Raw genomic sequence first — 12,556 nt, 5'->3', positions numbered from 1 at the left:
TGGAAAAGACGAAGGAAACAGCTATTCTCGACAAACAAAACCCCAACTCACCCAAAAGCTTGATAATATCGTTTGGAAATAACAACCAGAGCCATTATGTAGGTATCTTTGAAGTCATCTAATGCTACATAGTCACTAAAATTGGCCCGCTCTTCGGTAATCCTTTTTCAACATTCGAGAATAAAATATCAAGAGTATGATGAATTCATGGCTTCGATCATACCTAGTAGCCAGCAAGCACATATGAAACAAACCTATCAAGACAAATCACAATCAATCGATCCTCGAAGAAGAAGTATTGAACCACGAAATACGAGTGTGATTCTATTAAAGCTAAAAGAGTGTGATCAAGGCCATGACATATATAAAAATATAGAATCAAAAATCAGAATCGAAACTTCTCAAGTTCCATCCAACCATACAGTTTATCTTCCCCATCATCCCTCCCTACTTCAGCTTATTTCTTCCAACTAAATCTCCGTTTCGTTTTTTCTAGGTAGGTAGGCAGCAAAAAAACTCTAGCGTCGAGTGCCGTGCTGGCTCTCTTTGTCTCGTCTCGTGCTTTTTCTTTTCACACTGGAACCCATTTAGAGGATGAGTTGGGTGCAGCTGAGGTCGAGGTTGATCAAGCTGTTCTGTAGGCGCGGAGGATGAGATTAGTGATGATGCCTAGGTACCTACTTTAGGAATGGAAGGGCAACATACGACTGGGGAGTTGTTAGAGCAGCAGTAAGCCTGTCCAGTGCAGGCCGAGTTGATGACCTGGACGACACAGGCCAGGATGCCGGCGGTGCAGCACACCTGTTGCTGGGTGTTGGTGCAAGAGCCAGACTGGGTGCGGACCTCGATCTCGGCGGGGGCAGCAGTGGCAACGGCGGCCAGGGTGAAGAAGGTGAGGGTGCTGAACTGCATTTTAATGGTTGGGTTGGGTTGGGGAAAAAGAAGTTGGTCTTTTAAAAAAGAGGGAATTTTAAAAAAGGGAGTTTATGCTGAAGAGACTGAAGACGGTTGAAAGACTGAAGATGGATGATGATCTGAGCTGGTGATTATATTTTTTTTTCTTTCCATTTCGTGAGGACTTGAGCATCGTTTTATACCCGTCGAAGCTGCTCTTCCATCAAGTCTGGTTACGCCTAGCTCTGCAGCCCTGTTGCGTTTTCGGACATGCCCAGTCAAAGCTTTGATACTTGCTTGGGGCTCTTTTCCCCCTGAGGCTGTACATACTCTAATTTCTTCTTTTTTTTCACCATGGCGTTCCGTATCGGAATATGATCTCTCAACTGGCCCATTTCGATCTACCTAGGTTAGATGAAGGGTGTCGAGTTAGGAAACATACCCATTGATTTCAGCAAGGATATTGTTTTCCCACTGCCAGCAGCCACAATGACCTTTTGTCAGGCCGCTTCATCTTGCCCGTGCGACTCTAGTGCCTACATATCGCACCACGCAGAACTGTTTGAATATCAGGTTTCGATGATCGATGTACGCCACCGCAGGCGTAGACTACTTTACCAGGCCTCGGGCCCACGGCAAATGTGACTGAATAGGACGTCCAGGTCGAGCATATCCAACCAGCTACCCTTGTTCTTCAGCTGGTTGGGTGTAACCCAGCTCTAGATCCAGCCACTTGGTCTGGGGGTAATGCAGCTCTAGTACCTATCCTGAAGAAACTCCCCGGGAACATGGTTTTTCTGGCTTTCCTAGTAACGGCTGCAGATCGATCTACGCTACGCGGGAATGCCCGCGCCAGATCTAGCGATGGGGTAGGTGAAGAAACATAGAAAGTAGAAGTGATCTTCTCTCCGCCTTTTCAAACTGGCTCAATAGGAGAATTGATGGGGATGAAAAGTCAAGACATGCTTCCCAACGGTCACTCTGCAGCATTTGATTCACCTTAATTGTCATGACGAAAAGACAAAGTAGTTTTGGCATGCAAGAAATAGGGACTTCTTTCACAACATTAATTAGGTGGCTCTCTGTGTGGTTACTACGTGTATTATCACAACGTCATGATTACTCCCCGGGACTTGTTTCCTGTGCATACATACTGCAGGCGTAAGCGACCAGCCTTATACTCTATTTTTCATGATTGGCGGCAAATAAGTAATACCAATGCAAGCCCCATGGAAAAATAACGACAAGTCAGCCCTTCTACCTAAGTACGTAGCTGCTTAGCTATGCGCCCCCTTTGGCGCGCTGGGTCGCCCTAGAGACTGATATGGATTTTCCAGCCGCTTGGCGAACTGTCCAGTCAGCAAGTAGGATTCGGGGTTCCCAAACCAGCCTCTTCCAAGTCATTGTTCATAGCTTCGAGCCCAATCCATGCCATTCCCACAGTATATCTTCAAGTAAGGTTTATATTCAGAAACTGCGTGGATCCAGCCAGGGCAATATGTTAATATTGCGGGAGCTGATCACCTAAACAAGTTAAGTAATGAAAGTCTTCATCGAGATCTGATTGCTCTATAGACCGCTAACCTAGAGTTGCAGATGTTAGTAGGAGTGCGGGCTCTTCCGCCGACTAGGGGAAGGGGAAACTCCGTCCGTCCGAATATCCTCTAATCCTGTATAGCAGCAAGATGGATTGGACAATATTCACCAACTCCGTCAACAAACACTACGACATGCCGGAATTGGAGGCTAGCTGAATATAAGCAGCCCACGCTTGAGGAGGAAAACTTATAAACTACCCCGTTAGGCCCGGCAACCTTGTATGTGGAGGATTTGCTCCTCATCGTTTCCCGGTATCCAATCCCTGATCAAGTCAACTTGGGCTTGATACCCCGTGGTCATAGACTCATGATATCACTGGTCAGATGGTTTTCCTTGGAAGACTGCCATCTCTACTTTAGAAGAAGAGACAGCTCTAGCCCTTGCTTTTTCCTAGAACCATCCAACTTTTAGAGTGTAAGCCCCGATGACGCTCTTTAGACTAGATGTCCCTTGGTTAACTAGGTGTCGGTAATACGAAGAAAGGGGCAATAGGGGACTTTTGCCGATACTGCTGTGTGACCTTGCTGCAATTCATATGAAGCTTGATCAAGAATCAGAGGCTGGCATACATATCTATCCTGAAGTCCAATTTGGGGCACATGTGGCAAGTACAACCGATGACTAGGATTGCAACACGACCGAAAGAAAAGGCAACATGCTTAGTCTCTGGTCTAGGCGTAGGTGATAGCTGTGGCCGCAATAAGTCATACGACCAGGAGTATACATGCAGGGAACCTGCGGAGCCAAGGGACATTAGTTATCGTGTCATTGCTTGGGAGAAATGTTACTTACCAGCAGGGCCAAGTCCATAGCCTAGATTGCCAGAAATCCTAATTTTGGAAATTCGTTTCATTAAGTCTGGCTCTCCGATTCCGACCGTTTTCCACGACTTCAGTCACGATAATACATATGAACCATCATTCAATCAGCGATTGCAGAACGAAGAACAGAACAACGCATGTTATTGGAAGGGGCAAATAGCTGCACCGTACCGGAAAACGGGGATCGTGTGGCCGAAGAAGTCTGTAGCCACGCGGGCGCCCCTTCGTTCTGCATGGTGGCGTGTAGGATTTCATATACAACAAGTGCATCAAATACATGCAATACGAGCGCCACATTCTTGTGCATGTATTTCATTGTGAAGACATATGTGAGTTCCTCCTTGGGGCAGGCTTCCGTCCGAAAGACTATTAGGCTATTAATGAAGTCAATTTGCCTTTGGAAATTGGAGTTGGATCGTGTTTGATAATTATTTTGTAGAAAGCGATTTCCAGATGTTGCAATTGTAATCATCAATGACAACATTGATACAATCATCATAATAATACTGAGAAGCCATATAGGCAGCAGCATATCCTAAACTGGCGAACACGTTCGATGCATCGACTTCATTCGGCGGCATGCCTCACCGCCGTTGGCTGCAGAAACCTATTGGTTCGAACTGAATGGAACGGCGTAACGGAAGCCTGGATAAATCTCCTCTATTCGTTGCTCCTCCATATGAAAAATGACATGTTCTCGACTGCAAAGGCCCAATCCAGCTAGTCGACAAGTAAGGGACGTAGACGTGCCGTAGCTAGGTATTGCAGGTTCCTTGAATTTGGCAAAAAAGCATCATTGATCTATACAACGTGCTTCCATCTGTGATTTTCAAGAAAACTTGGGGCTACAATGGATCTATGAGATCTAGGTTACTTGCATCTGCCTCGTAAGTGGGCGAGTAAAAATGAAGGCGAAGGAAAAAGAGAATCTCAAGAAATCCTGGGGATGTTGATAAATGTTACCTCGATCTGAAAGATCACAAGATCATAGTTTTGAGTGTTCATTGTGTAAACGGATTGGAAATCTTCTTTTTTTTTTTTTTTTTTTTTTTGCCTCGATTAGCTCATGGCATGACATGCATATAGCGAAGAAAATCTAAATAGGGGGAAGGACTCCGAAGGAGAAAGCCCCTTTCTTAGGCAAACTCTAAACTGCCAGCCGAAGAAACTCCGTCACCTGGCAATCAGGTGACGGGCCAAGGAACGTCATGGCTCACTCAAACGTCTGCCCCGCCAAGGCCAACTCGTCTGTTTCTAGCACGCCTATCACGCTTGCCACTATCCGCCTAGGTAACCTACCTCTGTATGTACTACTTAGTAGTACATAGCTGCCTGCGACGACAAGAGTCACTATCGATACCACCGATATTTCAACCTTGAATTTTTAAATAATCCAATTGCGAGCCGAGCCACCTACCCCAGCTACCTCATTACAACGAGAACAATCCTCGAAACGACTTCATTCAACCCACCCACCCATCCTTTTCGCACCGCACCGTACCGCCCCCATGAACCGCCTCTTTGGCAGCGCGCCCAAGGCGCCCAAACCCACGCTCAACAGCGCCATCTCCACAATCGACAGCCGGATCTCCTCCTTCGACGTGAAGATCGCCTCCCTCAACGCCGAGCTCGGCACCTACCAGACCAAGATGTCCAAGATGCGCGAGGGGCCCGGCAAGGCCGCCCTGAAGTCCAAGGCCCTGAAAGTCCTGCAGCGCCGCAAGCAGTACGAGTCGCAGCGGGACCAGCTGCAGAGCCAGGTGTGGAACATGGAGCAGGCGCAGACGATGCAGGACAACCTGGCCGGGGTGATGACCACGGTGGACGCGATGAAGACGACGCAGAAGGAGCTCAAGAAGCAGTACGGCAAGGTCGACCTCGACAAGATCGAGCGCATGCAGGACGAGATGGCCGACCTCATGGACGTCGGCAACGAGATCAACGAGACCCTCAGCCGCGGCTACGAGGTCCCCGACGACGTCGACGAGTCGGAGCTCGACGCCGAGCTCGAGCTGCTCGGTGCCGAGATGGAGATGGAGGGCGTCGGCATGGATGCCGGTGGCGTGCCGGACTTCATGAGGGATGAGGTGCCAGAGTTTATTGACGAACCGCCCGAGGCCGGTGGCAAAGTACAGGAGGCAGCGCGGTGATACCACGAGACCATATGACTGCCGCTTTGGAGAGAGCAGGAGGAGTTACAGGAGTTCATGTAATTACGGGGTTTAGGACGACATATCATTACAAATTACAATATCACTAGGAATATCCTTTTCTATTCACTTAACGTCTTCTATCTAATTATTGGTGCTATCAACAACACGGTCGACATAGTGTGTACTAATAAGTATATGTACTTTCACGGCTATTCCGCACACCAGTGGTAAGAATTACTTTACGTTTGGATCTGTAGCATCTCTACTCCACCGTTCCAAAAAACGGAGATGCCTCCTCGAGTTCGGGGTCACCGTTGCAAAAGTCCCAGCCTACGATAGTACTTGTTTGGCTACAGCAGATGATTCGTCGTGCATCGAATTGCAGCTTGAAAATCCTAGCAGCGCTAGTGTCGCCTGGCGGAATATGCGGGTGTTGTTGGTGTTGAGCAGGCGCCGGAACTTGCGCTTGAGGTGTTGCGGTTTGTGGTTGCGGAGTGGGATTCATTATATGAGCCAAACTGGGAGGTGGCCCACCCCCGTTGCTAGCCATGGCATGTCCTGTAGTAGGAGCATTGGACGGACCAGCGGTGCTAGAATTTGCATTTGCATGAGTTGAACTGTGTGCAGGCTGAGAGGGTGTTGTCTCTGCCGAGCCCGAGGTTGCCGAAAGTGCCTGTTGTACAGATTCTCTGATGCGATTCTGCGCGAGCTGTGCTCTGACTAGAGCAGCGCTAACGACTTGCCGCAGTTGCGAGCGAATGATGGCGTTTACTTCACGATCGATGGCTGCTTGAATATGAGAATGATAGGTTAACATGGTAGGATAAGCAGCTAATGCTTGTTGAAGAGCCGCTGGTCCTTGCGGCACACACGCATCGATCATCTGGGTGTAAGACTGGGTGGTTTGCGGGGTGATTGTAGCGATAATAGGATGCTCAACATGTGTAAAGTTCGAGTGTGTTTGCGCCAGCGTTGGCGGCGCATTTGCAGGAGGCGTTGGCACATGACTGGAGAGTGCATTCCTAGCTTCTGATCCTAGTGTGGATGGCCCAGGAGTTGCCCTCGAAGTGGAGTTCAAAGATGCTTGTCTCAGAGCAGCAGCAGCCCCTTCCTCCTGACGAAGGATATGCGCACTCTTCCAGATTCCCTCTCGATCTCGTCGCCAGATTATGATGGTCTGGTCATAGGAGCCCGACACGATTCGTCCATAAGGGCCGCCACCGCCACCAGGAGGGAGCTTAGCGCCATACGCAGTGATGTCTTCGGGTCGGCGACTACCCGCATTGTGGGGTTTACGTCTTTGCGACTTCACCTCTTCTAGATCGCCGGCATTCAATGCCCTGAAGTACTCTTGGTCGACGGCTTTTGCTTCCAAGAGGTCCTGCTCGGCGCTATAGGGAAGGTCGGCAAAACCAGCTTGTACAGTTCGCACCAAGTTGCCATGTGCTCGCAAACTCGCGACCTCAAGGCCCGTTTCTCGGTCAAATACTTTTACTTCGTTGTCGCTACTACCACTGACAATACGTCGGCCGTCATATTGAACACAAGCGATACCTTTATGATGTCCTAGGAATGTCCGCGAGCACATCTGGTTCGGCCAATCCCACACTTTAATATGCCTATCTCCACTGGCCGACACAATTTCACGGCCACAAATCTGAACGGCGTTCACAGCCGCATTGTGACCTTCGAGACACCCAATCATGGTGAACGGTGGCTTAATGGCTAGTTGATTCACAGGTGAATCGTCGTAACCGTAGTTTCTCAGGTTGATAGGGACAGGACTGACACCTTGAGTATCGCCGTAACCCATGTCCCCCGGTCGTAGTGGCACACGATTGAATATTTTGATGGTCTTGTCCTTAGAGCAGGTGACGAGAATTTGTTTGTTAAACTTGACGTTCAGAACCGATTCTTTGTGAGCTTTTCGAAGCCGCTGTATGATCTCGCCCGTTGAGAACTTCCACAGAATGACATCTGAATCGCTGCTTCCGGAGACAATCAAATCTCCTTCAGGGTCCGAATCGAACTGTAAGCAGAGGACCGATCCCTGGTGGCCTCTCAAAGGTGGCCGTACGAGGCGTCGGGTGCGTAGATTCCACACTCGGAGTGTCCGATCTCGACTACCGCTAACCAAATACTCGGAATTATACTGAAGGCTATAGATGCATTCGTTGTGACCCTCTTCTAGGTGATCTGGATGGGGTAACTGGAAATTCGTGAATCGGCCACGGTCCCAATTGCGCTCCAATCTTCGTCTCATCGTATACATATGCTTCCAATTGATTTTGTACTTTCTTTCCATCTCATGGTAATTCCAAAGCGAAGACTTGGGTAGGCGGTGAGCATTGGTGGTCTCGATGAGCGAGTGCGCAGGATTCAGAGACTCGGCAGTAGCCTTGCCCTTTCCCTTGGACATTCCCCTCGAGTCTTGAATGGGGCTGGGTGATTTCATCATCAAGGTACCCATATGCTGGGTGACGCTAGTATTACTCTGCGCGGACGAGCCACTTCCTCCCTGCTGATTGGGACCAAACGAACCGGAGTTGAATATGCTAGGTAGATGTTGTTGCTGTGTTGCGGGTGCATCGGCATCTACCATTTCGTAATCCTCGTCAACTTGAGATGCCGGGTCCGAAACGGCCCGCTTCTTACTAACATGGCCATCTTCGGATGATTGAGCTCGAATTTGAGAGGAAACGAGGATGTTGTTCATGCGTTGCTCGGCAGCCAGGATCTCGTAAGGTATAGCCTTCCAGCCTTCGAGATAGAACAAGTCCTCCCAAAGTTTGCGATCCACGGCAAGTTCATACCAGTTTCGACAACAGGTTGCAACGTGGACTAGAGATACGGGATCTAGAAAGCCGAGGATCTTGAGGCATATCTCAGCTGGTAACCAGTTGACAAAATCGATATAGAGGCGGGGATTCAGTTCGTTCATGACGATATCGGCAACCACAGTGGTGGGTAGACCGTCCAGAATAAGCATGGCAAGACCTATATAATTAGTGTAAGGTAGGTAGGCACACGAACAAAAAGCATCTAGATTTGGTGTGGTTTGGATAATGCGAAACGGGGGGTTGGGAAGAGGGTACATTGGGAATGCTTGGGACCTTGGAACTTACGAGTCCTTTGATGCACCGACAATGTGGGTAATTGAGCCGATAACCATGCCGGTATATCGGCAGGTGATCGCTTTGCCGACAGCGACGTGTTGTTCACAAGGCCAGCGGAGTCGGATGGATTTAGAGGGTGTTCGGAATAACCCTCGTCGGGTTCCTGGGTGGGAGAGAAAGGATCCATTATTCGGTAGGGTTACTTGCGGTCACCTCGGGGGGAGGGGGAGGCTTGGGAGGCTTGGGGACGATACGTTGGTCGTAATGAATTGAAGTCTGGGTGATCACCTGTTATACGACGGGGGCTTTAGCAAGTACGGATGTACGTAAGGCGACAAGCGAAAGGTAATATGCGACAAGCGACAAGCGACAAGCGACAGGACAGGCAACTAGTGATTAGTTACCAGCTACCAACTACCAAACGTGGTTGAAAAAGGCAGCGTTCTAAAGTTGGTCTAATAGGTGGTTGTGATGGTATCATAGAGTGCGTCGCCAATTAGGCGGCCAGCAAAATGCAATGCACTTCGCCTCTCGGATTTCCCATATGATTCGATCGTGTGATGAGATTCAAGAAGAAGGGAAAATAAAAAGAACAAAACAAACCCCAAAGAGCACTTGAGAGTTTGTTGCCTATCTAATGCAGCAACAAAGCAAGTAGGTAGTAGATGCGCGATCGTCAAGGCAGGAAAGATGTACAACTGCTCTAATAGGTAGGTAGGTATAATAGATGCTATCCATGGAAGCAATGTTGCCAATGTTGCACTGTAGCCCTGGAGTTGTTGATGTTGTGGGGAAGGGATTAATAGTAGATTTTAGTGTTGATATCTGGTATTAGCAACGTCCCTAATTAGTAAGAACTTTGAGGTGTGTGTTACAGTGGGTTCTCATCAATCTGCCACGCAAGTATGTAACCTTAAAAGGCTTCAGTTAGGTGTGCCACTGCCACCATCAATGACTGCCCCAGTGCACTGGCATTTAATCAACGAAAGTACAATACTTGGTGGGTCATTTGCTTAGTTGTGTAATTGATGATTGGTCAATTGTCAATGGTCAATCCCTGCATCAATACTGCTATGTACAAGTATTGTACATATGTACTGTACTATCATAGGTAACAACATTAATAAATAAACATCCAACTTTGAAGCACACATGTGCATGTTGTAAGCACGGTGAGGGGGAGGGGTCGTTGCTATCAGGTCCTAGGTTAGGTATGTATGTATGTTGGTATTTAGCCCCGGCATTTCCTCCGCAGGGGTCTAATTTAGATGTAACCGATCCATTGATGTCCTCTTTTATATCTTTATATAGAAATCGGATTCCCTATCATCTATGGAAACAGCTGAAAAGCTTGCCATACAAACCTGGCTACGTATATCTACATCTAGAAATAGATAGGACTGATTATTACCTAAGTATACGTAGTAATTAGACCTTCATTTGCTATTATTACTACAATGAGTTGCCGTTTACTTGTCGATCTATCCCACCAATTATTCCACATAACTTGGAACTATGTCGAGGCTAGCTCTTCACGTCTTATTTAATGTTTGACAATGTCTTGATATCTTTTGCTTTTAGATTATACCTAGCAGTTAAGCCATCAGTCAATATCGACTACTTAGGTGTATAGCGTGAACATCAAGATGTCCCTGAAAACGAAACAACCCACGCCACGGATGAATGCATACACTCAACCAACAATATCATACTACGACGTGAAGGGATTCTGCAGGTAGGTAGATTTGATGGATGTGATGTTTCAAATGAGTGCGGTTATCCGCCACTTACACATCCAAGGCAAGTGAAATGCTTGATTCGATGCTTTTAAAGACACTACGAGGCCTATGTCTCTTTAGCATAAGACATTCGATATCTACATATAAGTGCTTGTATCGTAAATTGGCTTGTAGCCCTAAAGACCCTCGGCCACTACATAGTACTGTAGCCACTTTTGCATCTTCGCTGATCATGGCTTAAGGTTCTATGGATTGCATATTATATCAAATATAAAAGACTCAACTCGCAAAAAGGTATGTACTTACTTATACCTAACCTACTAGGTAGTCTACTGCTATGTAATAGTGGGTTCAGCATGTGACTCGGATAGTCTGTCTCTTGGAACATGCATAGAAGCATTAGAATCTTCGATGCCTAGGCTAATCATACAACTCCCTATCACATCCCTGTAATACCTTATCTTCTCTGCTTCTCTGCTTGCACGAGAACATGCCACCACACCGTCGTCCCTGGTGGTTGTGGTGGCAGGAATCAATATCCTCGCTCCACGAGTCTTGACGTGCTTGTTACGAAACCATACCCCTCAACCCCCTTTCCAATGCAGTAGAATTGATGCTCATTCTTTGGGGTAAAAGATACATATTAGAGTAGTATACTTATACTACTGCGCAATTTGTAGTATTTTCACTTACTAAAAGCCGTTGCATCCTAGCCTTCTTGGAGTTTAAAAGGACCGATCCGCTCTCATGTGGAGTAATAGTATTATGGCTGACTGCATGTGTAAGAAAAACCCAAGAAACTCACGGTGAATGCTGATACTCAGCTACCTACCTAGGCCCTAGGGTATGTACATACCTGGGCTGCTTGGTAACGATATGTGTAGTGTATTCACGCAGGTGATGTAATTGGGGATATTTCAAGGATTGCTTGCAGTGGCCAGGCTGCTAGGTAACCTAGAAGTTTCCAATCTGCTGGTCTCCCCCTCCCCCTCCCCCCTTTTTAGACCTACAGGTAGACTTCAGCTTGTGTACCTATGGTCCTATGCACTTGCCGCCTGTCGCAACAAGGCAATCAAGCTCAAGCGTTCTGTTCCAATCTTTTACATCCTGGCAACATTCAACCTAGTGAGTGCCTGGCAAGTCAACCTTTCGTAACAGGTGCGGCTATCGGGATCGGTACGAATAAGCATACATACATATCTACATGATACTACATATGTAGGTACATAGGTGGCATAACATGACCGCCGGTTATCAGAATATCATAGTCCTGTATGGGCAAGAGCGGGAAAAGCTTGTCGATCAGGGTCACTTTCGGGATGACAATTCTCTGTCCAGTGCAACGGGATTTAGCTCATTCAGGCATAGCTCGGGGGATTCGCTAATTTGAAACAGCTAAAGGCTCCATCACGATTAATGCCCAATTGTGGGAAACTTCTAGGTTGACAGTTCTTACCATTATAGCTCTCGGTGAGTTGAAGCTATCAGCAGTCCTAGCCTCCAAGTAACGCTTCGCGCCTGACTTCAACTTACCACCTACATATACATAGCACGTAGGCAGCCTCTTAGTTTATTATAGCCCTGCTGGGGGCCCATAGTTTTGGGCACATTCAGTAAGAGCATGCATTGAAAGCTCTCCGGTAAAGGTAAGTTCAGGTAGCGGTGGACAAATATATCATAATATATGTCTGCTTTAGGTCTTCTCTCCAGTTCTTTGTTGTCAGAAAAGATGCATGATGATGTGTAAATAGGCACTTCGAGGCATGCTATTCAGCCTATTTTAACACTTACATACATGGATAGCATTGATAGGGTTGTCTACAGTGCCTACTTAGGATATAGGACACCTAGGGTAGATAGTTGTTTCTGAATATTTGGCGAAATCTTGAGCTTGCTTGCATATTGCCATTATCATTCTTGTAAAGGAAAGAAGAGATACATATGTAGGCGCAACATTGGAAAGCATTGTCTACACTGTTCCACATGCTTGTAACTCATTGGGTTTATTACATGTGTAGGTACTTAGCTAGGTTAGGTGCTTCAACACTGAAAGTCGATTTAGTTTTAGTGAATATGTAACAGTCACTAGCGCCCAATATAATGGGAAACTGTCATGTGCTACATACAATCGCACGGATTCGCACCTGCTAAGGTAGGCGAGTAAGGTACCTATAGGTAGGTTTGTAGTACACCAAAAATCAACCAAAAAAGACCGGCAGGTAGAAAAAATGCCG

The 12,556-nt window shown here is 47.2% G+C and overlaps 3 protein-coding genes across 3 annotated transcripts; 1 reads left to right on the top strand and 2 right to left on the bottom strand.

The window, feature by feature from the left end:
- Positions 1-587: 587 nt before the first annotated feature.
- Positions 588-912, bottom strand: GGS25DRAFT_519440 (uncharacterized protein; the record flags this gene model as incomplete). Its single annotated transcript, XM_049263707.1, has 2 exons — positions 588-635; positions 706-912. The coding sequence occupies 2 exons, from the start codon at positions 910-912 to the stop codon at positions 588-590; spliced, it is 255 nt and encodes an 84-aa protein (XP_049118914.1).
- Positions 913-4,357: 3,445 nt separating this feature from the next.
- Positions 4,358-5,593, top strand: GGS25DRAFT_481592 (uncharacterized protein). Its single transcript, XM_049260198.1, has one exon. It carries the CDS (start codon positions 4,823-4,825, stop codon positions 5,462-5,464), a length of 642 nt encoding a protein of 213 aa, XP_049118913.1. The 5' UTR covers positions 4,358-4,822; the 3' UTR covers positions 5,465-5,593.
- GGS25DRAFT_481589 (WD40 repeat-like protein) lies at positions 5,571-9,507 on the bottom strand. Its single transcript, XM_049260197.1, has 2 exons — positions 8,593-9,507; positions 5,571-8,464 (listed from the first exon to the last, which is right to left on the bottom strand). The coding sequence occupies exons 1-2, from the start codon at positions 8,768-8,770 to the stop codon at positions 5,730-5,732; spliced, it is 2,913 nt and encodes a 970-aa protein (XP_049118912.1). The 5' UTR covers positions 8,771-9,507; the 3' UTR covers positions 5,571-5,729.
- Between the last annotated feature and the right edge of the window lie 3,049 nt (positions 9,508-12,556).

Source organism: Hypoxylon fragiforme (assembly GCF_022984875.1).
Source record: "Hypoxylon fragiforme strain CBS 206.31 chromosome Unknown GGS25scaffold_3, whole genome shotgun sequence".
NCBI classification, from domain to species: domain Eukaryota; kingdom Fungi; phylum Ascomycota; class Sordariomycetes; order Xylariales; family Hypoxylaceae; genus Hypoxylon; species Hypoxylon fragiforme.
Note: the sequence above shows the minus strand (reverse complement) of the source record. Positions and strands in the feature narration are given on the sequence as shown.

Bases quoted from the DNA above. Each gene is read 5' to 3' on its own strand.
- GGS25DRAFT_481589 (XM_049260197.1), bottom strand. From the start codon at position 8,770: ATGGATCCTTTCTCTCCCACCCAGGAACCCGACGAGGGTTATTCCGAA. The intron at 8,465-8,592 runs GTAAGTTCCAAG...CTAATTATATAG, and splicing joins GTCGGTGCATCAAAGGACTC to GTCTTGCCATGCTTATTCTG.
- GGS25DRAFT_481592 (XM_049260198.1), top strand. From the start codon at position 4,823: ATGAACCGCCTCTTTGGCAGCGCGCCCAAGGCGCCCAAACCCACGCTC.